The 26,006-nt window shown below is 50.7% G+C and overlaps 1 protein-coding gene across 1 annotated transcript; it reads left to right on the top strand.

Annotated features, from left to right (window-relative positions):
* The first annotated feature begins 18,772 nt into the window (after positions 1 to 18,772).
* FZD10 (frizzled class receptor 10) lies at positions 18,773 to 22,063 on the top strand. The gene has a single exon (XM_032171488.2). The coding sequence runs from the start codon at positions 19,252 to 19,254 to the stop codon at positions 20,995 to 20,997; it is 1,746 nt and encodes a 581-aa protein (XP_032027379.1). The 5' UTR covers positions 18,773 to 19,251; the 3' UTR covers positions 20,998 to 22,063.
* The last annotated feature ends 3,943 nt before the right edge of the window (positions 22,064 to 26,006 follow it).

Below are 26,006 nucleotides of genomic sequence, written 5' to 3'. Positions count from 1 at the left end.
GATGATGTTTTAAAGTTCACTCACAGATTCAAATGTCTTTAAAAACACTGCACAGTCCAAATGCAGCCGGTGTGGAGTAGATTCAGCCCTAAAGAAATGAATATGGGGCCGGGCACAGTGGCTCCCATCTGTAATCCCAGCACTTTGGGAGGCCGAGGTGGGCAGATGGCCTGAGCTCAGGAGTTCCAGACCACTCTGGGTAACATGGTGAAACCCCGTCTCTACTAAAATACAAAAAATTAGGTGTGCATGGTGGTGTGCACCTGTAATCCCAGCTACTCGGGAGAAAGAGGCATGAGAATCGCTTTAGCCTGGAAGGCAGAGGTTGCAGTGAGCCGAGATAGCACCACTGCACTCCAGCTTGGGCTACAGAGTAAGATTCCATCTCACAGAAAAAAAAAAAAAGAAAAAGAATATGGACCATTTATCTAGATCAGTACAGTCTACTAGAAATATAATGCGAACCACAAATGTGATTTTAAATTTTCTGGTAGCTACTTTTAAAAAGTAAAGAGAAGCGGCTGGGCGCGGTGGCCCATACCTGTAATCCCAGCACTTTGGGGGCTGAGGCGGGTGGATCACGAGGTCAGGAGACTGAGACCATCCTGGCTAACACAGTGAAATCCCGTCTCTACTAAAAATACAAAAAAATTAGCCAGGCGTGGTGGCGGGCGCCTGTAGTCCCAGCTACTTTGGAGGCTGAGGCAGGAGAATGGCGTGAACCCACGAGGCAGAGCTTGCGGTGAGCAGAGATTGCGCCACTGCACTCCAGTCTGGGCGACAGAGCAAGACTCTGAAAGAGAAGCATGTAAAATGAATTGTGATAACATTTGATTTAACTCGACGGTCCAAACGATGCTCATTTCAATGTAGGATCCATATGCAGATCACTAATGGGATGAGGAATTTTTGGGTTCCTGGGGGACTTCTCCCCGCCACGCATCTCCATTTGGGCTGGCCGCATTTCAGGTGCTGAGCGACCTCCGGGGCCATCACACAGGCCAGCCAGAGACACCATCAGATCCAGCATGCGGGGCACCTGGCTCACACCAGAACTCCATTCACCAAACCCGAATCTCACCCACCAGGTGGAGAACATTTTCAAATGTCCATTGAATGCCTGGGACTTCTGGCCGTGCTGGGAGCACTCGCTGATTAGTGGGGTCTCAAAGGAGAGAGATTAAGTTGATTAACGTTACAGTTTTGGTGAAGGGCCCGAGGCTGAGAGTTCAAAACATCCAAGGGTGGAGATTTGGGCCCAGCATCATCCTAGCTTCTAAGGAAAGTCAGAAAATGCTACATCTACATGGAGCACTTGCGTTAGAGGTCAGAAAAAAGGACTTGGCCTTAGGTTCTTGCTTCAAGCTAAATGCAGGTGAGTTACCCTGGCTGATGGAGGCACAGACCGGCCAACGCACACAGGACTTTTTGCAGCAGGCTCTGAGCAGGGCTGGCCCGACTAGATTGACACAACCTTTTTTCTTCATCATTCTCCTCTTTCTTCATTCCCAAAGTCGCCATCACCCTTGCTGGCCTGAACTGTTTCAGTGATACCCACGTGGCTTCTCGGCCTTCTCTCCACCTTCACCTCCTCTCCTCCCAAAGCTACCAGTGTAATCTTTGGAACCTGCATCTGATCTTGCCACACACCAGTGGCACCCCTGCAGATCCTCTTCCCTCCCTAGGGGTGCCACGGAGCTTCAAGACACCGCGCCCTTGTGCATGCCGTTCCCTCACCTGGCACCCCCCCCACCTTTGCTCAGGCCGAGGAATTCCTAACCACCTTTCTAAGACTGTTAAATGTTGCCCCTTCTGGGAATCCTTCCCAAATAACCTTTTCCTCCCCCACACACCACAATGCATCCCCCTCGCGTTCTAGACCCTCCACTGGAACACGCCGTGCAGTCCTGGGCTTGGCTCACATGCACTCCCTCTACGCCTCTGAGTCAGGGTCGTCTGAGCGCGTGCTCTGCACCGTTGCTGTACCTCTGAGGTCTACGTGAACTGTACCCTACGGGCTGTGGTGCAAAACCTGTGGATGCGGTGGGTATTACAGCCTGTACATGCTGTTGTTCACAGAGTCCTCATAACAACCTTATAATGCAGCCACAATTATTATCCCCCTTTTGCTGTTACGGAAACCAAGACTCAGAGAGGCTCATCAACTTGTCTACAGTCACACAGCTCCTAAGCCATAAAGCCAGGATTCAAACCCAAGAAATCTAACCATTCTGTTAGGCCACCTCTGAATTCCTGCATGGTGACAGGGACCATGACTTGTTAATATTCTAGCGCCTTGACGGGCACAAAGAACAACAGCATGAAGGCGCAGTCAGAGCCTCACGGCCAGACCTTTGCCTGGATGCCTTGTCCTCCTCCTTCAGCTCTCAGGGACACGTCACCTCCTCAGAGCCAGCCCTGACCACCTCAGCTAAGTAGGCAGCCTCCCCACACCCCACAGTCCATCCCACTTTCCTTTATTATCTCCATAGCACACGGCAGTGCCTGGACTTATCCCCCTTGCCAATTTGTCCATCCTATGTCTCCCCCACTATGATATCCATCCTAGTGAGAACAGGTGACAGCTGAGCGCAGTGGCTCATGCCTGTAATCCCAGCCTTTGGGAGATTAGGGTGGGAGAACTGCTTGAACCTGGTGGGTGGAGGTTGCAGTGAGCCTAGATTGTGCCACTGCACTCCAGCCTGAGAGACAGAGTGAGGCTCTGTCTCAAAAACAAAAACAACAAAAACAAAAAACAAAAGGAGAACAGGTGCCCTTTCTACTGGCCGCGGCTATATCTGCAGTTCCTAACACAGTGCCTGCACAGAGATGATGCGTGCTGCACACTCGCTGAATGACTGAACGAAACGGTGAATGAATGCATCCCTGGCTCCTCTCAGATTCTGCCTTCTTCACCAGGTACTGGCCTCTGTCAATCCGTCTGGACAGAGCTCTCAGGCCAGACAGCTGAGAGGTGGCATAGAGGCCACCAATATGTCACAGAGTTATAGCAATAAGGTGCAGCAAGGCTGAGAAATCTCCGTAGGTACAAGCAAATGGAGTCGCTTATCCCAGTGATGATGAAACTCGTCACTCTAAAGCCAGCAAACATTTCCTATAAAGATCCAGATAATAAATGTTTTAGACATCTGGGCCAGATGGTTTCTGTGGCCACTACTCCATTGGAGTGAGAAAGTGACCATCTGCGAATTGCAAATGAATGGGTGTGGCTGTGTGCCAATAAAACTTTATTTACAAAAACAGGCATTGGGTCAGATCACAGGGCATAGTTGCTGACTCCTAATGAAATAGCTTCAGGTCAACGAAAGAACTAAGTGGACATCTAGCACAGAGTTTAAACATTATACTGGAATAGAGATTGGAGGTATTGTATGCAAAGAATTTGTTTAGGAAGATTTTGCCTATTTCAAACCTGCATAATTCAAGGCTGATTTTTGCAAAGAGGCACAAATCACTGAGGAATTGTTCTGTATTTCTGTTGACAAGCTCAAATGGCACTGACTTTCCACGTTAGGAAAAATGTGGTTTACTATTAACGTAGGCAGCCTGCTTTAAAGTCACATGTTTTTACTAATTTTAGAAATTGGGGTGTGTGTAGCATTTATTCCAATTTTGGTCTAGTGAAAGTCCATGAATATTTGTCATATTGCCCTGGTCCGAAATCTCAGAATTTGAATTCATATAAAAGGCAGCTCTGTGGCATGTGTTGGTCTTGCTGTCTCTCCCCTCGGCCCATGAGCCACTCAGTGCTCCCTTCCTTCTCATTTTCTCTGCATATGGAAGAGTGTTTTGATGCGGCAGGCACCCAACACATGCACCACACAGAGGTAAAGCACCTGCTTTACCTCTCAGCTTGAGAAGCAGTTAGCAGAACAGCAGGGACCCCAGTAAGACAGCGGAAAGCACTTTTCTCTTTTTTTGAGATGGAGTCTCACTGTGTCGCCCAGGCTAGAATGCAGTGGTGTGATCGTGGCTCACTGCAACCTCCGCCTCCTGAGTTCAAGCGATTCTCCTGCCTCAGCCTCCTGAGTAGCTGGGATTACAGGCGTCTGCCACCACACCCAGTTTTGTTTTTTGTTTTTTTTGTTTTTTTTTTTTTTTGTATTTTTTAGTAGAGACGGGGTTTTGCCATGTTGGCCAGGGGTTCTCGAACTCCTAAACTCAGGTGATCCACCTGCCTCAGCCTCCCAGAGTTCTGGCATTACAGGCATGAGCCACTGTGCCTGGCCGGAAAGCACTTTCTGATTATAAAGAATGTATAGCTGCGATTATAAAGAATGTAGAGCTGTTATTCTGATTATAAAGAATGTAGAGCTGTTATTCTGATTATAAAGAATGCATAGGTTCTGCAGTCTTTTCCCCTGGAAGTTTGTTTGTTTGATAATAGCTAGTGTGGACTCAGTCCTTCCGGAAGCAGGAGGAAAGAGCAGAGAATATTCCTGGCATCCTTTCACACCTGGCATCTAGGAAGGGAAATGTCCTGTACCAAGTGTGACTTGTGCTTTTCTTTTTCCATGCACTTTACCAAGCACTGAAAATTCACTGTGGCCTCACCGCTTAACCACATCAAAAGCATTTTGCAATGATGCTTTTTCCTCTATGAAACCTGAAGCTGTAAGTGGACCTGCTATTACACTGGTAATTAAGCCACTCCCTGGGCCAGTGGATACATATTCAAGATGCCAAAATATGGTGCAACAGGTGCCTTCCTCAGTGGGGCCCTGGTAGCCTGACTCCCCTGTTCCCCTTGATACCTTGTTCCAATCCCCACAGATTTGCGTGGAAGTTGGTGGCGGGGGGCTACCTGTTGCAGTCACCAAGGGGCAGACAGTAGCTTTGGGACCTCACCCTTCCAGTTTCAACCACACCCATTCAGCAGCAGCTCACCCCAGCGAGCAGCTCACCAAACAGCCGTGTGGCGACCAGAAGAGATGGTTTCCCGGGGCACTCACTGGAGACAAAGCAACCACAGACATCCAGGTGCTGCCATCCTGAGTTTATGATGCCAACCAGCCCTGGGAGGATTGAAGGAAGTCCTCTGAGTGACCAAAGGATGCCTGCCAGTCCCTGTCCTCCCCTGCCCGCTGAGGCCTGGCTCTGCTCAGATGTCTGTCATCCTCCACGGGCTCTAACGGTGCATCCTAGCTAGTCTACGCCAATCCCAGTAGTCTCCTGTGATGCCGTTCTGGCCGATGAGATGAAACAGAAAGTCTGTTGTGGGGTTTCTGGGAATGGTTTTCGGATTTAAAAGAAACATCGTAGAGACACAGGACAATGTGATTCCTCTTTTTGATTTCCTTTTGTTCCGCTGAACAGGCACTGCTTGTGTATGTGATGGCAGGAGCAGAGGCAGCAATCCTGAGCGTGAGAGGACAGCTGGCGCAGGCCAAGTCAACAGGCTGGAAATGGCACAGCAGAAAGAAGAAATGAGTCCAGAGCCTCGATGAAGTTCTGAGTTTCCAAAGAAACCAACCCTGGAACCGTCCCAGCTGTAGAATTTCTCCTTCTAGCAAATGATACATCCCTTCACTGTTGAAGGCATTTCCAGTCAAGTCTTCTGTTACCTGTAGCCTGAAGCATTCTAACCTACAGAGAGCCCACTCCTAGATTCTTCCTGGATCTGGTTTGTAAGAATTACTCAGATTTAATGACTTTGATCCATGAAATGATGGAGAAACACCTTTCCTGGGCAAAAAAGGGAAGAGGTACCAGCTCTCCCCTCTGTTGTCCCAAACCCAGTGGCTTTAGCCCAAAGGGCAGAGGAAAAAGTGCGGAGCAGACAAAGGCCGGGAGCTTGAGCACTGGATGCGCTGCATCTAAATTCCGAGTGCCACCTGTCTATCACAGGCGCAAACCCCAACTCACAGGAGATGTTGGCTACTTTACGGTTGCTTAGCAACCAGTGATCACCCTTCTCCTGAAGCGCAGTGCCCAACTTCACTTTTGGGGGACCCCCCTCTACCCGAGTCTCAGTACAGTTAGCTCAGAGAGGTCTGACTTCTTCCTGGCTAATCAGGATACCCCATCCCTCTGGAAACAGTGGATGGTTCAGAACTAGGCACATGACCTGAGCCAGTCCAGTGAGACTCCACCTTGGTCCTTGCAGGGCAGTCTGCGAAGGGTGAAGCCAAGACAGCGAGAGGCAGGGCCAAGAGCTGGAGAATGGCTCAGGCTTAAAAGCACAGCTGGATCTCAGCTTTTCAATTCTGTGAGCCAGTGAATTTCTCTCTTTCTTTTCATAATCCAGCGTAGCTTGGTCTTCTGCCCTACCTATCCAAAGGAATCTTAAGTGAGGCAGCTCCCCCATGAGGGACACTGACCCAGATGCTAGGAATTGGATTCAGCTTGCACTCCTCTCAAGATTGTGCAAAGACCGAGATGCATTTCTTATGTATAACATAGTAGATTGTGGTAGTGATAATTCAGTTTCCCATAAAATTCCTTGTTTCCTTCTGGTAATGGAGCCCCTCTTTCTTCCAGGGAGCTGTACCATGTAGTAGAGATGAGGTTCAATGAATCTTCCCTCCCACACCCTCCCCCCAACACCCTCCCACCCTCACCTAAAGAGTCCAAGACCACGGCCTGTCCAATTGGAACTAATCCATCCAGAGTGGCTGGTTTAGGGGCGAGCCCATGACCCAAACTGGGCCATTCATACTGCTTCATGGGACTTTTGCCAAAACACATGGAGGAAAGGGTCTTTCTTAAAAGGATGCTCTCAGCTTGGCATTGCTGGGGCCATGTTTGCCAAACTGGGGGAAGCCTTGAAGACAAGGACGCCGCACAGAGGAAAGTGGGACACAAATGTGCGTCCTCGTTTTCCAGAGCCAGCCTCTGCCAAAGCGTCACCCTTTATACTCCCAGACGCAGGAACCTTGTTTAGTGTAAGCCAATTTGAGTTGGATTTTTGTCACTTACTAACAAGACTCCTAACGAATGCATTCAATAACAAATGCAGCAACACCAGCAAAGATCAGCACTTGTGAGTGTCCCTGTGGTAGATACTGTGATAGGCCTTTCCCATGAATAATCTCTAATTACCCATTGAGGATACAACTCCCATCTTACAGATAAGGAACCGATGTTCAGAAAAGTGTCCTATCACATCCAAGGCTATTCACAAGGTAGCCACTAGCCTTTGTGAGAACTAGGAAAAGGTGCCCCCTCTCAGAGGAGGCTTCTGAGGGGCACAGGGTTGGGTGCATGGGATCTCAAGGTCTCTGTGCACATTGGAGGGAGGAGGGAACACTTCCTTGAGCCAGACACAGACCCATGCCAGGGTGCAAGGCCTGGGAGTGGGGTGTGGGCTGGATGGCAGCCTCCTCACCCCAGGTAGCCAGGCACCTTGGTGCAGGTCACACTCACGCACCTGAAGGACCCCCCGGCTCCCCAGACCCAAATGACCTCACTCATATGTTATACAACCAAGCCTGGAATTTCAGTCCTCCTCATCAGTTATGGTCCAGCCAGAGAAACACAACCTGCAATAGGATATAAATATATTAAAAGATGCATTGCAAAGAATTGGCTTACGTGATTCAGGGAGCTTGGAGGCAAGTCCGAAGTCTGAAAAGGAAGCTAGAAATTCCAGGCAGGAGGTGACACTGTGCTCGGGAGGCAACACTTCATTCTCCTCCAAAATCCTAGTTCTGCTCTCGAGGCCTTTCAGCTCACTGGACGAGACCCGCCCACATTCTTGAGGATAATCTCCTTTACTGAAAACCAACTGATTGTAGATGTTAATGGCATCCAAAGACCTTCCCAACAGCACCTAGGTTCACGTTTGATGGGCTCACTGGGGACTGTCACCTGGCAGAGTTGACACATAATGAATGCAGGTGGTCTCGCCACTCAGATTCCTCTCCAGGAGTCTCCAGCCCTCATCTTCTGGTGTGGGGCCACGGCCTAGACTCGCCTGGCAGGGTCCTGGTTTGCCCTGCCTGCCCCAGCGTAGTTAGTAGCCCCCTTTACATTTTCGATAATGTCTTGCTTGCATTGTGGAAGACAGTATGGCAACTCCTTAAAGACCTAGAGGCAGAAATGTCATTTGACCCAGCAATCCCATGACTGGGTATACACCCAAAGGAATAGAAATCATTCCACCATAAAGGCATGCACACGAATGCTCATTGCAGCACTAGTCACAGTAGCAAAGACATGGAATCAACAGAAGCGCCCACCAATGATAGACTCAATAAAGAAAACATGGTACATATACACCATGGAATACTATGCAGACATTGAAAGGAATGAGATCATGTCCTTTGCAGGGACGTGGATGGAGCTGGAGGCCATTATCCTCAGCAAACTAATGCTAAGGATAATTGGGTGGAGGACACAGTCCAACAAGGCGCTGTCCCTTGCACGGCCACGGCACAGGGAATGAAGAGGCTGCTCTTTGCATTGGAGCCCTGGGACTCCTCCTGTTTTCCACGTCCCTCCTTGGTGTATAAATAGGTCAGGAGCCAGCTCCACACCTCCCAGCTCGGGAGACAGCAGGGCTGAGTGTGTGCGGTGTCCGTGCAGAATAAGTCATCAGTTGAATTATTGAAGAAACATACATGGGACACGGCCCTTGAACTGGGAACATATGGAGGCTCCTGTTTGGTTCCTGCCATTATGCAGCTCACACTCTTAGGGGGAAGCCGGTGGGCAGAAGAACGGGTGCAATGCCTCACACCCAGTGCCCTGCACAGGGAAGGGAGGGAAAGCCCGGGAAATTCCTAGCGAATTGCAAGATGTATGGATCCCAGCCCCAATGAAACTTAGGACCCAAGGTGGTCACAGAGGGAAGCCACTCACTGCTCCCTTCACAAGCACAGCTGCAAGGAGCTAAGGCTGCCAGGCTGGCACTGCCATGCTGCTGTCTTGGGATCCACTGAGCACATGTTAAGGCCGTGCTCCCAGGCTGAGCTGAGGAAGAAGAGCAACACACCATTTTTGCTTGACTCCACTAATGGGCAACCTCGAAACCAAAAGACTGGCTTCCCTTGCCTTCTAGGCCAGAAGAACCACTCGTGGGCCCAGGAGAGATGAACAGGCATCCTTGGCATAGGCCGCAGGCCCCACGGGGAAAGTGGGTTCTCTGACCCCATGCACGCTGGGTTGAAAGTCGGGCCCCGCCATTGACTGGCTGTGTGCCCCAGAGCCTCCGTTTCCTCCTCTCTAAAGTGGGAAGACTATGGCACAAGCCGGGGAGAAGGATTCGATGATGTGACACTTGGAGACCACTTGGCAAAAGGTCTCCCCCTATTTGGGCTTCCCAGGGACACAAATTGGGTGGCTTAAAACTACAGAAGTGTATTCTCTCACAGCCCTGGAGGCCAGAAGTCCAAAATGAATATAGCTGCCAGGCTGCGCACCCACCAAAGGCTCCAGAGGAGGCTCCTTCTGCCTTTGCCAGCTTCTGGCGGCTCCAGGCATTCCTTGGCTCGTGGCCACATCACTCCAGTCTCGGCGCGGCCTTCTCTCATATCTTAAATCTCCCTCTGTCTTTCTCTCACAACACCAGTCATTGGATTTCAAGCGCAGCTGGATAACTCAGGGTCACGTCCTCTCAAGATCCTTAACGATTACTTCTGCAGAGACGTCATGTAGAGCTTTTTCCAAATAAAATCACAGCCGCAGGTTCCCAGGATCAGGACGTGAACACATCTTTTGGGCGAACACCATTTAACTCGCTAGAAGCACTCAGCGAGCGGCTCTCAGAAACGGGGGCTCTGAGGACAGCAGCTGTTAGGATTGTCAGTTCTCTGCCTGTCTCTACCCTCCCTAATTCTAGGGAGAAACTTCATTTATTCCGCAAACCCTAGGACTCCCTAAACCTCGCTGGGGTCTCTCCTGCAAAGAATTTCAGAATGCTTAAAAATAAAGCTGTACAAACGTGTAGATATGAAAAGTTGCGGAGTAGGTGCCAGCTTTTTGCCATTGGTCGTGGTGGCGTTTTACTGTTTCTCTCTTAGGGAAAACTGTAGGATGGAGTAGAAGAATGAGTTTTCCGGCAGGGTGCGGTGGCTCATGCCTGTAATCCCAGCACTTTGGGAGGCTGAGGGGGGCGGATCACAAGGTCAGGAGATCGAGACCATCCTAGCCATCATGGTGAAATCCTGTCTCTACTAAAATCCAAAAAACAAAAAAAAATTAGCTGGGCGTGATGGCACACATCTGTAGTCCCAGCTATTCGGGAGGCTGCGGCAGGGGAATCACTTGAACCCAGGAGGCGGAGGTTGCAGTGAGCCGAGACTGCACCACTGTACTCCAGCCTGGTGACAGAGCAAGACTCTGTCTCAAAAAAAAAGAAGAAGAAGAAGAAGAATGAGTTTTCCGTCAAAATGGACAGCCGGCCCAGGCTTGCCTGGTGGCTCTCTAAGCAGAATCCAATCCCTGCTGACCGTGGCCTCTTCTGCCTCTGGGGTCCAAGCCACCAACCTGTCTTCTCTGAATCACTGTGGCTGTCTCCTAACTGTTTCTCTGCTTCTCTCTTTCCCTGCTGCTATGTGTCCTTGACGCACTAGCCAGAAGGGTCCTGGGAAGACTGAAGTCAGAGCATGGCTCTCCTCTCTCCAGAACCCTCTGTGACTCCCCATTTCACTCAGAGTCAAAATCAAAAGGCCCATAGACACCATCACGGCCCGATTTCTTTCCCTCCCACTTCCTCTCCGCACACCTCTTCTGTCACCTACGCTGGCCCCTATGCCCTGACTTCTAGCCATTGGCCCCGTTGTTCTTCCTCAAAAACCGCAGGTATGGTAGCACCTCAGGGCCGTGGCATGGCAGACACCCCATTATCCCAGCAGGCACTTCTAGAAGTGCCCTCAGCTCTCTGCACCCACTCCTGGTGTCTTTGCTCAATGGTCTCCTTCTCATCAAGGCCTTCCCTGCCCATCTTGCTGAAAACTGCAACCCCCCTTTCCTAGCCCTCTGGACAGCACTGAGCTGCTCACCTGCCCCACATGCCACTCACTGTGTAACATGCTCTAGCACGCACATGTGCAGACCCCGGCCTATCGCCTCCTCCTACTGGAAGGTGAACTCCATGAGGGTGGAGACATCTGTCCTTCTATCCACTGCTCTATTTTAACTGTCTGGCACGGGGGCTGTGGGAGCTGAGCACGGGATTTCAAAGCAAGCACACTCAGCACAGTACTTATTAGAAGGGAGGGAGCAGAACAACTGTTCTGGGACTGACTTCCTGCTGGAGGAAGAACAGAAAATAAACACATAAGCAGATAAGTAAGACAACTGACGGGCAGAAAAAGTACAACAAACAAAATAAAAGTAAGACGGCTCCAGGACAAGGGGACGGGGAGGGGGCCCTGAGTAGGAGGAAGCCTAGTGGATGCATCAACCAGGAGCACACATCATTCAGCCGTGAGGACGCCGGGGATGCAGCCCCCTAATGTGTCAGCTCTGAAAGCTAATGGCTGTGCCTGCGTGTGCGCGCGTGACATGCGTGAGCTGAAGTGCAGCTCCATAATTAGATTCTATATGTGTGCGTGTGTATATATATGTCTGTGTGTATATATATGTCTGTGTGTATATATATGTGTGTGTATGTATATGTATGTCTGTGTATAATATACATACACACGTGTACACATATATAACCTATATATCTCTCTCTATATAGATTATATATGTGTATAGTATATATACACATGTATATATTATATATGTGAATATATGTGTGTGCATATATGTATATATGTGTATTATATATACACACACACATATATACGTATACATATATAATCTATATATCAGAGAGAGAGACTGACCTGCCAGCAGATGGACAGACATTTGTCAAACGGGGAGACAGTGGACATTTGTCAGACACGGAGAGAGTGGACATTTGTCAGAAGGGAAGAGAGTGTCTTTATTCCTAAAGTTGGTTTCTCAGCTGCAAGGGCAGTGGCCAAGTCCTTCCCCAATCTTACCTTATGAAACAAGGGTGACAGGCATTCAGGGATAGCAAAACGATCTTTCATATCCTATTTTGGGCCTTAGAGAAAAGTGTAATTGTGCACTTAAATTGTCGTTTGGGATGAGGGGAGCAAAACACATGGCTATTGGAACCACAGTTTCTCTTCACGCTATCACATGAGGCTGGAACCTGAACTATCTCTGGAGGCTGCAGAAAGTGGGAATGGAGTTTCAGATCCATGCTGGAAGAACAGGGAAAGGCTCCCGAAGGGCTCCGGGTGGCGTCTGCCGCTGATTCAGCAAAGGACTCGTCCTGGACACGGGGGCTGTGGGAGCTGAGCACGGGATTTCAGGTCCTGCTTCACCTCCTTCTCACAGGGAAGAAGGTCTCCACTGCTCACTCCTGGTTAAATTCAAGGAAGAAGGGACACACAAGTGTAGCAGCCCTATAGAAAAGAGAAAGGTTTGTAAGTGATGCTATTAGTAAACCATCTTGGCTTCCGGCCAGTGAAGACAAATCAATTTAACAAAGAAAAGACAACTAACCAGAAAGTTTACAGACCAGGGAATCCCACAGGGCTAGCATTATGTGCCAACTTGGTTCTCAGAGCTTACTGAGTTATCTCACTTAATCCCTACCCCAAACCTGATAAAGTAAGTGCCATTGTTCCCATTTTACAGCAGAGGAAACAGAAAGAATCTCAGAGAGGTTAAGTAACTTGCCTGGGGTCACACAGCCGAGGACATGGGTAAACCAACACACATTAATACCTCCCACATTGCTTCTTCCACCATTTCCTCCCTGTTTGTGGCTCTAAAGAATCCCTTCAGACACCATCGCGGGGAATATCAACATGACAGGAAAGTGGCAGCCTCGCCCCAGGCCAGGAGTCCCTGAACAAAGCCATAAACCAAGACTTGATCTTTGCCTGGCTCCAGACAGGACAGCAGAATGGGGTCCCATTCTGAAAGTCAGGCTCCATCACAAGTACCCACTGTGCCCGCATCTCCGTGGAGAGGCAGAAGGCCAGGCGTAGGCACCTGAGCCCCTGGGGGAGTGGAATGGTGTTGGCTCCACCCTCAGTAGCCCTGTGGCCTGGGTCTAGTGACTCGAACTCCCCAGCCCCAGTTCCTCCTCTCTGAAATGGAAATCTTCTCTGGATCAGCTTCCTGGGGTACCTGTGAGGAGGCAGTGAGCTGCTTCCTATCGAGGCTTAAGGCAGCACCTGTCAAATGCTTAGTCAGCCTTGGCTCTTGTTAGCCTTTTGATTATCTGCTTGCCTTGATTATCGGCTTCTATTACTGTGTGCCTGACACTGACATGTCCCCAAACTCCTCCCCACAAATGTCACATTCCAGTGCCTCTCCTTATTGTGCTCTCTCCTTCCATTTATATTGCGTTTCAACAATAATAACAGCTACTCATCACTGAGCACTTATTCGGTGCTTGGTATTGCGATCAATGCTTCCGAGTGTGTTATGACATCATCCTCATCGTGCCTTGGGAAGCGGGAACTCTGCTGGTCCCATTTTGCAGATGAGAAAACTGAGGCAAAGCGATTAGAAGTGGCATATCTGAGGTCACAGGGCTAGAAAGTGGAAGAGGGGGATTCAGACCCACGCATCTGGGTCATTTCCTCTTCAGCTCATCACTGTGGTGTGGGGCTGCTCACGTGTTTGGTGAGTGGCTGCAGATTCAGAGCCCACCTAAGGTGAAAAGCAGGAACAGGCTTCTTTCTCATTTCTTTGTAAGGCAGAGCCAGGCTCGTGGGTGTCCCCGCTTTGTCCCTGAAGGGACAGTTTCTCTGTGTCATCTTTGCCTCCTCTGTCACCCATGCAGGGGCCACAGGCCTGTGATGATCTGACCCACTCAGCTCCCAGAACAGGCAAAAGAAAAGGGTCCCAGGGTGCAGGAGGGAACCTGAAAGAAAACAGATGGGAAGGTGAGTAATTAAATCAGCACATCCCAAACAGCTCGTGGGGGGACAAGGAGCAAAGCAATTAAGACCAGGTAGGAAGTCTGAACTCACAGAATGGGCACGCGCTTCTGATAAACTGCACGCTCAAGCTGTTTGGAATACAAACACCAACCAAAACAACACACGCACACACTCTTTTGTGTCGTGTTTCTGGAATTCTGTGATGTTTCTTTTCTCATATAATTCTTCCAAAAAGAGTCCAGTACAGAATTACAGGTTGAAGCACTGTGAATAAGCTCTAGGTTTGCCCCAGGTTAAGGGTTAATTTGTTTGAGTTTCAGAACAGGCAGGCAAAGCCCTCCTGGATTTTAAACAGATAATGTCCTTGTCATGTAAGAGCACTTAGATAGAAGGCTGGCTTTGTCCTTTAAAAATATATATATGATTGTGTTTGTTGTTGTTGCAGTTGCAGAGATGAAAAAGAAATCTGTCTTTAAATGAGGAGGGGCTGCGTAAGGAGGCTTGGGCAGCAAAAAGGCTAATACGCTGTGGAAGAGAAGGAGTTTAATCTAATTTAGTTGGAGGGTGTCTGTCTGCCGTGTTGTTTTTTGGAGTGTGGGAATAGAGGCGGGAAGCTGCCCCCTTGAATGGTCCCGCCTGAGCCAGGAGCAGTGGGGAGCCAGTCGACGCCAGCGATCCAAAGCCCAGCCTTGAAAGAGGATTAAATCAATGCTCTGATTTGCAATTCACACTAATGCACCCCGTGGAACCTTTGGTAATATTTCAAACCACAGTTCAAGGGAAGTGGCCTTAAAATAGCTGCCTAAAGTGTGCTGGAGCCACACTGGACAACCCACTCATCTACTTTAGGATGGGGGTGCTTCGGGGTTCACTTCTCACCTTCCCCCAAACCCTCCACATCTCACGACCAGTGTTTTTAGGCAGAATTAAAACTTTTGCGCCTGTTGAATTCGCTGCAACTTGCATGGCCTTTCTGGTGGTACGAACTGTGTTTTCTTTGCTAAGTATCACTTCAGATCACTAAAGGTATTTTCCCTGGAGAAAAAGATGGGGGCATGCCACAGGGAGCATGCCTACTTGATCAGAAAACATAATTTTCTGTGCATGTTTTATATCTGATAAGTTTCTGCAGAAACTTGATACTAGAGGAGGTCAGAGAAAATAAGGCCTATTCACATCAGGCTTCCCTGCATGTGAAGCAATTATTGGTAAATAGATCAGTTTTCATTCTTATACTTGAACGTAGAATTGGAAATGTCCTGGACTAAATACAAATATTGACGACACGAAAAGACGAGAGAAGAAACACAAGAATCACTTACGTGGATCCTCACACTTGAATGTACCAAGAGAGATGATTCAAGCAGCAGCTACTGAAAAGCCGTTACGACAGCCTGAACCACTTTTTATCTCAACATTCACCAGCACGATTTTATTTCTGTTTATGAGCTTTCTTCCTATTCCACGAGTTTACTCTTGCAGTTAGCTTGTAACATGCTAAGCTTGTGGTTTAATTTCTTTCTATTGCTGAAAGACTCAGTACTTTTTTATCTTAAAGAGATTATTTGGGTTTTCTCTAATCCCATTTCAGAAAACCTCGCACAGTGCTTATAATTTCCATTGACTATTACATAATAAGAAAAGATACAACTTTGATTTTTAGCAATATCCGTATCAAAGTACTTTATACTTTTGACTTTGTGAGTTTAAATGGAATGAAACTGGGCCTCTCTTTCAACTCCCCTCCACCTCCAAAAAAATATTTAGTTCTTGTTCAAAACACTGCCTGACTCCTGAAATATTCTCTTTCAAAAACCTCACACTTTCCCCGGTGAACGTTTGCAAGAACTTGAAGGTAGATAATGTTTACTGATAGCTTTCCGATAGATATTTTTAGGTGGTTGGGGGTAAAAACATATTCCTTGTCTCTGCACGTTATGTGAAATCATGTTTAATTATAAAGTTTCATTAAAAACCTTTGCTCAAAATTTTAGAAGCCTAATAAGATTTCCATTAATTTAAACATATCACTATTCCCACGACAGCTCCAAAGCTTTCTTTTCCCTCTTTCATCCGTGGTTAAATATGTAAATAAAATGTCTAAAGTCATTCTTCAAAGAAGACAAAAGAAAAAAGAGCTGAGGGAAAGACAGCCATAAAATTCCTCCCAATTCTCCATAACATTTGCCAGAGGGGGGTCCGTTGCCAGCCAGGGCTGAGCAGCGGGGGACCCCGGCTGCTCCTCAGACTCACACATCTCAAATCCCACACACAGGAAAAAAAATAAAATAAAATATCTTTTCAGCTGGGGCCATCAAAAGAGCCTTTTCATTTATTAGTTACAGACTTATCTTCCAGTTGCTGGTTTCTCAGAACCCTCACTTCTCTACAGTAAAGTCTATTTGTTGGTTTCCATCTCAGCTGGACAGGGCGAAGCACTTCTGCAGACATTTTTATAAAAAACGAGAGAAAAAGGCAATCTGAAGTGGTTATAGCTAAACTAATGGGCCTGAACATGGCTGAATTCAAACAGCACAGAAAAGATCAATTAGGAGGCACTTTCTCAAATAGCTCACACCCAGCTCCCGGCGTTTGGCTCTCACTCTTGCACTAAATATTTCTGATAGTTGCTGAGGGAGAGACACAAAAAGGAAAAGAAGGAAAATAGGGCCCAGGAAGGACCTTTGCAAGGAAAGTTCTAGAAAAGCCAAGTGATTTCCGCTGAATTAATTTTAATTTCAAGGTTCTGAAAAACTACTCACTAGACAAAACAACAACAAAAAAACACCATCATAATAAAAATGGCAGTCTTTCAAAAATAAAATTATGCGATTTTTCACTTGGGAAATAACACAGTTGAAGGTGGTGTTCTAACTGCCCGGAGTTTCTACCTTCTTTTTCATTTTCTCCCTCATCCCGACTTCCTCCAGCACCTCCTAGTGAGACCCAGGGCACCCAGGGACAGGCACCCAGGGGTGGGTGCCTGAACCTGCCTATTAATTCTGGGATTCTGGGCCCTCAAATGTCTGCTGAACGGATGAATGAATGAGTGGAAAGGTGAGATTTCCCCAAGTTTCTTACCGATGTAAAAATTGTAGGGCTTGTTTTAATTAAAAGCCAATACTTTCCGAGGAAGTGGCCCACTTCTGCACGGCGTGCAGAAAGCTGGTCAGTGAGGGGAGTTCCTCACTCCTTCCCGGGCGCTTCCTAGGGAGACCTTGCCCCGTGCGCAGCGTCCCCACCGCGGGGGCCCGTGCAGCCGCCCCCGACGCCGGGTGGAGCGCCGCCAACGCGGGAAGCCCCAGCACGGCTTCCAATGATGTCCGCACACTTCACCCTGCTCCCTGGAATTATCCTCAAACGGGCAGGGGGTAAGCGAGGCCGGTGGACGCGGGACTCGCTCCTCTGACCTCTCCCCGGCCCCCCGGGAGGTAGCGGGAGATCGCACACGCGATCCTGGGAGTTTCCGAACTTTGGAAGATCGTGACCCGGAGAGAGCCTGGGAGGAGAGGGCCGGCCACCTCCTAGGGGTGCTGTTTATTTAAGGGTCAACCCAGGACGCTACGGGAAGCACCTGGCGCATCCTTGGGAACGGTGGGGCTTGGGGGCGGGCGCCCACCGCGAACGCCCTGGGCGGGGGAAGGGAATTGAGGGGGGGACGTCGTGTCCTAAGTGACCCCGTCACAGACCCGCCCCAATCCGAGGCGGGTGAGCTCAGAGGACCGGCTCAGGACGCTGCTTCCCCACTTTCCAGGAAAACCGATTGGCGTGCGCGCCTCCGCGTCCTCGCGGGAGCTGGGGGTCCCCGGGCAGGCGCTGACGTGCTCCTCCCACGACCCACCCCATCCCACCCTACTCCGGGTCCTCCTGCGGGGCTGTAGCCAAGGAGGGCGCTGGCCGGGCACATCACTCGCCAAATCACATAAATATCCCACGAGCGAATGACTTCCTATAATAAATAAACTCAGCCGCCAAGAAGGCATCTCCAGCCCTGCTGGCGCGAGGCCCCGGCTCTGCGGCTTCGGAGGGGGCGGGGGTCACCGCGGTACAAACCAAGCCCCCACTTCCCGCGGGGTGGGAGGCGGTGTTCAAAGTCCCGGGACGCTTCCCGCCCCTCCCCCTCCCCCTCCCCGCCTTCTTAGAGGAGACCTCGGATGAGCGGCCCTAAAATCCGGATTCTCAGAGCCCCTCCCCCTCCCCTTAGCTCGTCTCTTTGAAATTTCAAAGAAAATCCCTCCTCGGAGCCCGGAGCCCGGAGCCCGGGGCTGGTAGCAGCTCCCCAGCCTCGGGAAGATGCGGGCAGGTTTACAAGCAAGGGCCCGCTTTATGGCCCAGGCTATAAAACGCAAATCCCACCTCTCTTTGAAAGCGCCCTCCGCCCGGGACTCACCATAAAAGGAAGAGAAGATGCGCCCCGCGCCCCTCGCCGCGGACCACCCCCCAACCCCTTCTCCCGCCAGTCCCCGAACTTCCCGTAACCTCGGCGTCCTCGGGGTGCCGGGGACCATCCCGGGGACCGCCGGGAAAGGGGGCGCGGGCGGAGAGGATAGCGAGAGGCAAAGTTGGAGGCCAGGCAGAGAGAGGGCGAGGAGAGGCGGGCGGGACTGCCGGGGAGGGTCGCAGCGCGTAGAGCCCCGCGCGCCAGGCGGGCTGTCCCGGGGCTGGCGGGCGGGACTCGGCGCTGCGCCCCCCGCGGGCTGGGCTGCAGGCGCGGGGGGAGGGGGATCGGCCCCCGCGGGGCCCGGGAGCCCGCGGCGGGGCGGCGAGCAGGAGGCTGTCCCGGGCCGCTGCGCTTTCTCATGCAAAGCAGCGGCGGGGCGGGGCGCGCGGCCCGGGGGCGGGGCCTGTCAACGCTCGGCTTTTCTGCCCCCCTTTGCCTTTTTGCGAGTCTTCTCATCCCGGGACGCAAACCTCGAAACAGCTGCCGGCTGGGCCCGGCCGAGGCCGGCGCAGGGAGGGAGGAGCCGCCCGGGCCGTGGGGGCGCCGCGAGCTGGCCCGGCCTCGGTGTGCCTGCGCCGCCAGCCCGCTCCAGACGTGCCACCTGGGCGCTCCAAGAAGAGGCCGAAGTTTGCCGCGGCCGTGAGTTGGAGCTCGCGCCGGGCCGCCGCGCCGGGAGCTCCGGGGGTTTCCCTCGCTTCCCGGTATTGTTTGCAAACTTTGCTGCTCTCCGCCGCGGCCCCCAACTCGGCGGACGTCGGGCGCGGAGAGCCGAGCCGGGGGCGCTGTGCGCGGCGCTCGGGCCAGGCGGGGCGGGCATGGGCGGGGGCCCGAGCAGGGGTGGAGAGCCGGGGCCAGCAGCAGCCCGTGCCCGGGAGCGGCGGCGCTGAGGGGCGCGGAGCTCCCCACGAGGACACGTCCAACGCCAGCATGCAGCGCCCGGGCCCCCGCCTGTGGCTGGTCCTGCAGGTGATGGGCTCGTGCGCCGCCATCAGCTCCATGGACATGGAGCGCCCGGGCGACGGCAAATGCCAGCCCATCGAGATCCCGATGTGCAAGGACATCGGCTACAACATGACTCGCATGCCCAACCTGATGGGCCACGAGAACCAGCGCGAGGCAGCCATCCAACTGCACGAGTTCGCGCCGCTGGTAGAGTACGGCTGCCACGGCCACCTCCGCTTCTTCCTGTGCTCGCTGTACGCGCCGATGTGCACCGAGCAGGTCTCCACCCCCATCCCCGCCTGCCGGGTCATGTGCGAGCAGGCCCGGCTCAAGTGCTCCCCGATTATGGAGCAGTTCAACTTCAAGTGGCCCGACTCCCTGGACTGCCGGAAACTCCCCAACAAGAACGACCCCAACTACCTGTGCATGGAGGCGCCCAACAACGGCTCGGACGAGCCCACCCGGGGCTCGGGCCTGTTACCGCCGCTGTTCCGGCCGCAGCGGCCCCACAGCGCGCAGGAGCACCCGCTGAAGGACGGGGGGCCCGGGCGCGGCGGCTGCGACAACCCGGGCAAGTTCCACCACGTGGAGAAGAGCGCGTCGTGCGCGCCGCTCTGCACGCCCGGCGTGGACGTGTACTGGAGCCGCGAGGACAAGCGCTTCGCCGTGGTCTGGCTGGCCATCTGGGCCGTGCTGTGCTTCTTCTCCAGCGCCTTCACCGTGCTCACCTTCCTCATCGACCCGGCCCGCTTCCGCTACCCCGAGCGCCCCATCATCTTCCTCTCCATGTGCTACTGCGTCTACTCCGTGGGCTACCTCATCCGCCTCTTCGCCGGCGCCGAGAGCATCGCCTGCGACCGGGACAGCGGCCAGCTCTATGTCATCCAGGAGGGACTGGAGAGCACCGGCTGCACGCTGGTCTTCCTGGTCCTCTACTACTTCGGCATGGCCAGCTCGCTGTGGTGGGTGGTCCTCACGCTCACCTGGTTCCTGGCCGCCGGCAAGAAGTGGGGCCACGAGGCCATCGAAGCCAACAGCAGCTACTTCCACCTGGCAGCCTGGGCCATCCCGGCAGTGAAGACCATCCTGATCCTGGTCATGCGCAGGGTGGCGGGGGACGAGCTCACCGGGGTCTGCTACGTGGGCAGCATGGACGTCAACGCGCTCACCGGCTTCGTGCTCATCCCCCTGGCCTGCTACCTGGTCATCGGCACGTCCTTCATCCTCTCGGGCTTCGTGGCCCTGTTCCACATCCGGAGGGTGATGAAGACGGGCGGCGAGAACACGGACAAGCTGGAGAAGCTCATGGTGCGTATCGGGCTCTTCTCTGTGCTGTACACCGTGCCGGCCACCTGTGTGATCGCCTGCTACTTTTACGAACGCCTCAACATGGATTACTGGAAGATCCTGGCGGCGCAGCACAAGTGCAAAATGAACAACCAGACCAAAACCCTGGACTGCCTGATGGCCGCCTCCATCCCCGCCGTGGAGATCTTCATGGTGAAGATCTTTATGCTGCTGGTGGTGGGGATCACCAGCGGGATGTGGATTTGGACCTCCAAGACTCTGCAGTCCTGGCAGCAGGTGTGCAGCCGTAGGTTAAAGAAGAAGAGCCGGAGAAAACCGGCCAGCGTGATCACCAGCGGTGGGATTTACAAAAAAGCCCAGCATCCCCAGAAAACTCACCACGGGAAATACGAGATCCCTGCCCAGCCGCCCACCTGCGTGTGAACAGGGCTGGAGGGAAGGTCACAGGGGCGCCCGGAGCTAAGATGTGGTGCTTTTCTTGGTTGTTTTTTTCTTTCTTCTTCTTCTTCTTTTTTTTTTTTATAAAAGCAAGAGAAATACATAAAAAAGTGTTTACCCTGAAATTCAGGATGCTGTGATACACTGAAAGGAAAAATGTACTTAAAGGGTTTTGTTTTGTTTTGTTTTGTTTTGTTTTTCCAGAGAAGGGAAGCTCCCCCAGTGAAGTAGCCTCTTGTGTAACTAATTTGTGGTAAAGTAGTTGATTCAGCCCTCAGAAGAAAACTTGTGTTTAGAGCCCTCCGTAAATATACATCTGTGTATTTGAGTTGGCTTTGCTACCCATTTACAAATAAGGGGACAGATAACTGCTTTGCAAATTCAAGAGCCTCCCCTGGGTTAACAAATGAGCCATCCCCAGGGCCCACCCCCAGGAAGGCCACAGTGCTGGGCGGCATCCCTGCAGAGGAAAGACAGGACCCGGGGCCCGCCTCACACCCCAGGGGACTTGGAGTCGCTTAAAATAGACTCCGGCCTTCACCAATAGTCTCTCTGCAGGACAGAAACCTCCATCAAACCTCACATTTGTGAATTCAAACGATGTGCAATACATTTTTTTTTCTCTTTCCTTGAAAATAAAAAGAGAAACAAGTATTTTGCTGTATATAAAGACAACAAAAGAAATCTCCTAACAAAAGAACTAAGAGGCCTGGCCCTCAGAAACCCTTCAGTGCTACATTTTGTGGCTTTTTAATGGAAACCAAGCCAATGTTATAGACATTTGGACTGATTTGTGGAAAGGAGGGGGGAAGAGGGAGAAGGATCATACAAAAGTTACCCAAAGGGCTTATTGACTCTTTCTATTGTTAAACAAATGATTTCCACAAACAGATCAGGAAGCACTAGGTTGGCAGAGACAAACTTTGTCTAGTGTATTCTCTTCACAGTGCCAGGGAAGAGTGGTTTCTGCGCGTGTATATTTGTAATATATGATATTTTTCATGCTCCACTATTTTATTAAAAATAAAATATGTTCTTTAGTTTGCTGCTAGTCCCTGGTTCATGGTGAGGTTTCCCTTCTCTGTGTGTGGAGAGACTACAGGACACTTTCTCCCTTTGCTTTTTAAGCAAATTCTGGGGGTGTGCTTCTAGCCAGGAAATACTGGTTATCTATATAAAATCAAAGATCAGAGGATTCCAAGATTGGAAGAATCATTCACTTGTGAGTTTCAGACGAACTGCAGGCAGGCAATGTGTGAAGTTAGAAGTCGTTTCGGTGACTGTTGGTAGCTGGACATGAGGGCTTAGTTGTAGACACACGTCACCAAGGAGAGCCTCACCACTAAGCGTGGACCCACTTATGAGCCTGGATTAGCCTGTTTTAATATATTCAGAGAGTAGAGCCAACCGATTAGGAGAATTAAATCATCTGTATTCAATTGACCTGCTAGGTTCAATACATCAGCCCGAAGTGTGCTGGCTTCGCAGTGACTCTGAACCATGAAGACATTTACAAAACAGATTATAGACCTGGACGGGATAAAATACCTGCTAAGGGTGGTGAATCCTTAAGAGGAAGTTAAGCAGCTTTGGAACTTCATGGTACTTGGTTCTTCTCCAGGGTTTGCTGTTAGGACTGGGTAGCTGTAAAGAACTGGCCCAGGTCTGCTGGTCAAAGGCCCAGCTACACTCAAGTTCCAGCCAGAAGGAAGCAAGGGCACAGGGCAGTCCTACTGTGGTGAGGATTCTATTAATATAGAGCAAGCCAAGCTGCCCCCGGGGCCATGCTTTTGTCCAGCTCCCAGTTAAACAAGGAGCTCTGGAAACCTTGGAGCACGGATGACAAGCTTACCAACGAGGAGGAGAGCCTGGAGCCAGTGCAGTCTGCTTGCTGAAGAGGGTGTTCAAAAACTCAACCTGGTAAACATAAGATCACCCATCAACACTAGGGCTGGAAAGAGACTTACATTGGTTTTGAGGGGCTACTGCACATGGCCGTGAATATTTGCAGGGCACAGGAGCAGGCAGATCCGTGGTTTGGGATCAAGTCTGACAAACAGGAACACCAGCTAGGTAGGCAAAGTAAAAGAATGCAACATCCCAAAGAGCTTTCACTGCATTAAAAAAGAATGCAGAAAAGCTTCAGAAATGCCCCCAAATAAAACTTCTTTGTTGATTGTTTTCACCTAGTCCCCCAAAAGACTACATAGAAATATTGACGTCTCTGTGCATGCATGGGTATAGCGTTTCCTTTTTGTCACTCTTAGGGAAAATAAAAATAACGTATTTGGACTAGAACTTTCTAAAAGCCCAGAAGGGTAACATTGTCCGGATGCTGCTGTGAGACACAAGGCTAGACATAACCCAAAGACATTTGGTTCTAAAATTCCTGGACTACAGCAGCTTCAGACCTGCCCATGCTCAGGTGTGTAGGCTCGAAAATGTGGTCCCAAGGAAAGTCATATTCAACAACATACCTAAGAGCCTTTGTTGTTAGTTATCCCTGAATGTGTCTCACTGTGGATCCATCCCAGAAATGACTGATCTTGTTTACGAATGTGAAGGGATTGTGACATGTGGCTGGGTTGGGCGCAGCTGGGTGAGTTTAACAGTGAGCAGTGCAACGAGCAGCTGTAGAGCTTCCAAGAAAAACGCTCCAAGGTCTTCCTCTCTCTCTTTCTCTCTCTCTCTCTCTCTGCTAAGCTGAAATCTGACCCTCCCTCACATACAGAGTGAGTTTTAGGAGAAGCATGAAGCCCTAAAAGTCAGAAAGCTGGAAAAAAAAGAAAGAAAGAAAAGAAAGAAGGGAGGGAGAGAGGGAGGAAGGAAGCAAGGAAGGAAGGAGAAAGAAAGAAAGGCAAACACATCACTAGTGAAGGAAGGAAGGAAGGAGAAAGAAAGAGAAGGAGAAAGAAAGAAGGAAAGAAAGAAGAAAGAAAAAGAGAAAAAGAAAGAAAGGAAAGAAAGAAAGAAAAAGAAAGAAAGAAGGAAAGAAAGAGGCAAACACATATCACTAGTCCTTAGATTCTCTTTAGCTGAGTACAGGGTTTCCAAAGTAATTGTTGATAGCATTAATTTGGAGATTTCTCAGCATCTGTGCCCCACGGCCTTAGTTTTAGAAAAATGGCAACCTGTTTTGGATGGCAGTAGTGGAGTCATAGAAGAAGCCCAAAGAAGGAATTGTCCAAGATCTACACCCATTCCTCCCTCCCTTCCTTCCTCCAGCCTCCATCCAATCACCACCCACCACATGCTAAGGCTGAGAAACAGAACTGGCACCTGGTCTGTGGTTTTGCAGTGTGCAGGAGAGACCTGCATGGCACATCTTATATGCGCCTCTGTGAGGCATCAGGGCAGGAGTCCCAAAAGTAGATGTATTTCCATGGGGCCCCTAAATGCATACAAGGCAGAATATTCAGCCTATGTGAGGTCATAGCAAGGGGAAGCTGCAGGGTCATATAGAAGGCAAGAGAAGTCATCAACAGAGAATCAACAAACTCCATTGGGACCCGGACTGGGTCTGGCTCATGATCCCCCGTGTAAGCCCACACCTTGCAGAGGGCTTTGGATATAGTAAGAAATAACTACAATAACAGCATTTGCTGTGACAATAGTAATCCAGCAGCACAGCCTTGAGAGCACTTGCTGTGTGCAGAACAGATTGCTGGGACGATCTCAGTGAATCCTCAATGCATTCAGGGAGGTACTGTCATCAGCCCCGCTTTACATGTGAAGACCCTGACCCAGAGAGGTTAAGTAAATTCCCAGGGTCACATGACAAGTAAAAGACCCAGAACAGGAACTGGGTGGTCTGATAACAGATCTGGAACCCCCAATTCAGTAAGCAATTGTTGAATAAATGAATGAACGAACAATAGCTGACCACTTTACATGCATTCATTCAATCCTCTGACAAACGTGGGTGGTACTGCTCTCATGCTCATAATATGACAGACGAGGAATTTGGAGCACAGAGAAGTTGTGTCACTTACCCAAGGTCACACAGGCAGCGAGCAGAGAGTCTGGCACGCACACCTGGGCTGTGGGGCTCCAGACCTGCACCTCTGGCCACCAGGCTTTCCCACCTCTCTGGTTTCTCAGGACCTGACTAAATCATTTCATCTTCACAGCAGCACCGCTGCACCTTTATTCCAAGCAAAAGGGGAACAAGGTTGCATGGCAAAGAGCAAAAGCCACTTGGCCAGTGTGGGGGAGCCCAAGGGAGGAGGCCACGGCAGCCTGCATTTTTGCAGCGGCTGCGAGGGTGCTAGCAGTGGGGCTGGGGGGAAGCAGGTGGATGGAGAGGTCCTTAGAAGGTAGAACCAGGATTAGGTTTTATGTAGAGAAGGAGCAAGCAGGAATGGTCAGGGAGGACCACGCCGTTTCTGACTTTGGTGGCAAAGTGACATTCATCAGGACAGGAGAAAACCAGTGAGGGACAGGCAGTGTGATCGGAAGCGAAGATGAGTGCAGTGTGGATTATTTGCCATCGAGGTGTCTGTAGAGAATTTGGGATGAGGTCATGGTCACAGGCAGGTGTTTGAAATGGTGAGAGTTGGAGCTGTGGTTAACCTCAGGAAGCAAGTGGGTCTCTCCAGGGACAGAGGAGGGAGGAGGGCAGACCTCAGGGCCAAGTGAACAAAGAGGAGGTTGCAAGGGGAGCTGTGACGGGGAGCAGCCCCTTAACCACTTGGGCGCTGGGTGGCCATTTTTACTATAAGAGGATTGGCAGAGGAGATTATGTAAATGGCCTTATCCAACGTCAAAATACGTGATCCAGATAGCGCTAAGGGGGAATGCAGCAAGGGTCTTACTGGAGTGACTTAGGAGGATCCACTCCTGCCCATGATAACTCAGCCTCTGTATCTTTAACTTAACCCTTGGGCGACCTGAGCAAAATTAAAATCAGCTCCAAGAGCTCATAGTTTTAAATTCTCCACTAGCATCTTTGGGGATGCTGCTTCAAGACAGAGAAACAGAAGAGAAAAATCAAG

Source organism: Hylobates moloch, unplaced genomic scaffold (genome assembly GCF_009828535.3).
Source record: "Hylobates moloch isolate HMO894 unplaced genomic scaffold, HMol_V3 SCAFFOLD_12, whole genome shotgun sequence".
NCBI classification, from domain to species: domain Eukaryota; kingdom Metazoa; phylum Chordata; class Mammalia; order Primates; family Hylobatidae; genus Hylobates; species Hylobates moloch.
This window is presented reverse-complemented; position numbering and strand designations above follow the sequence as displayed.

Bases quoted from the DNA above. Each gene is read 5' to 3' on its own strand.
- FZD10 (XM_032171488.2), top strand. From the start codon at position 19,252: ATGCAGCGCCCGGGCCCCCGCCTGTGGCTGGTCCTGCAGGTGATGGGC.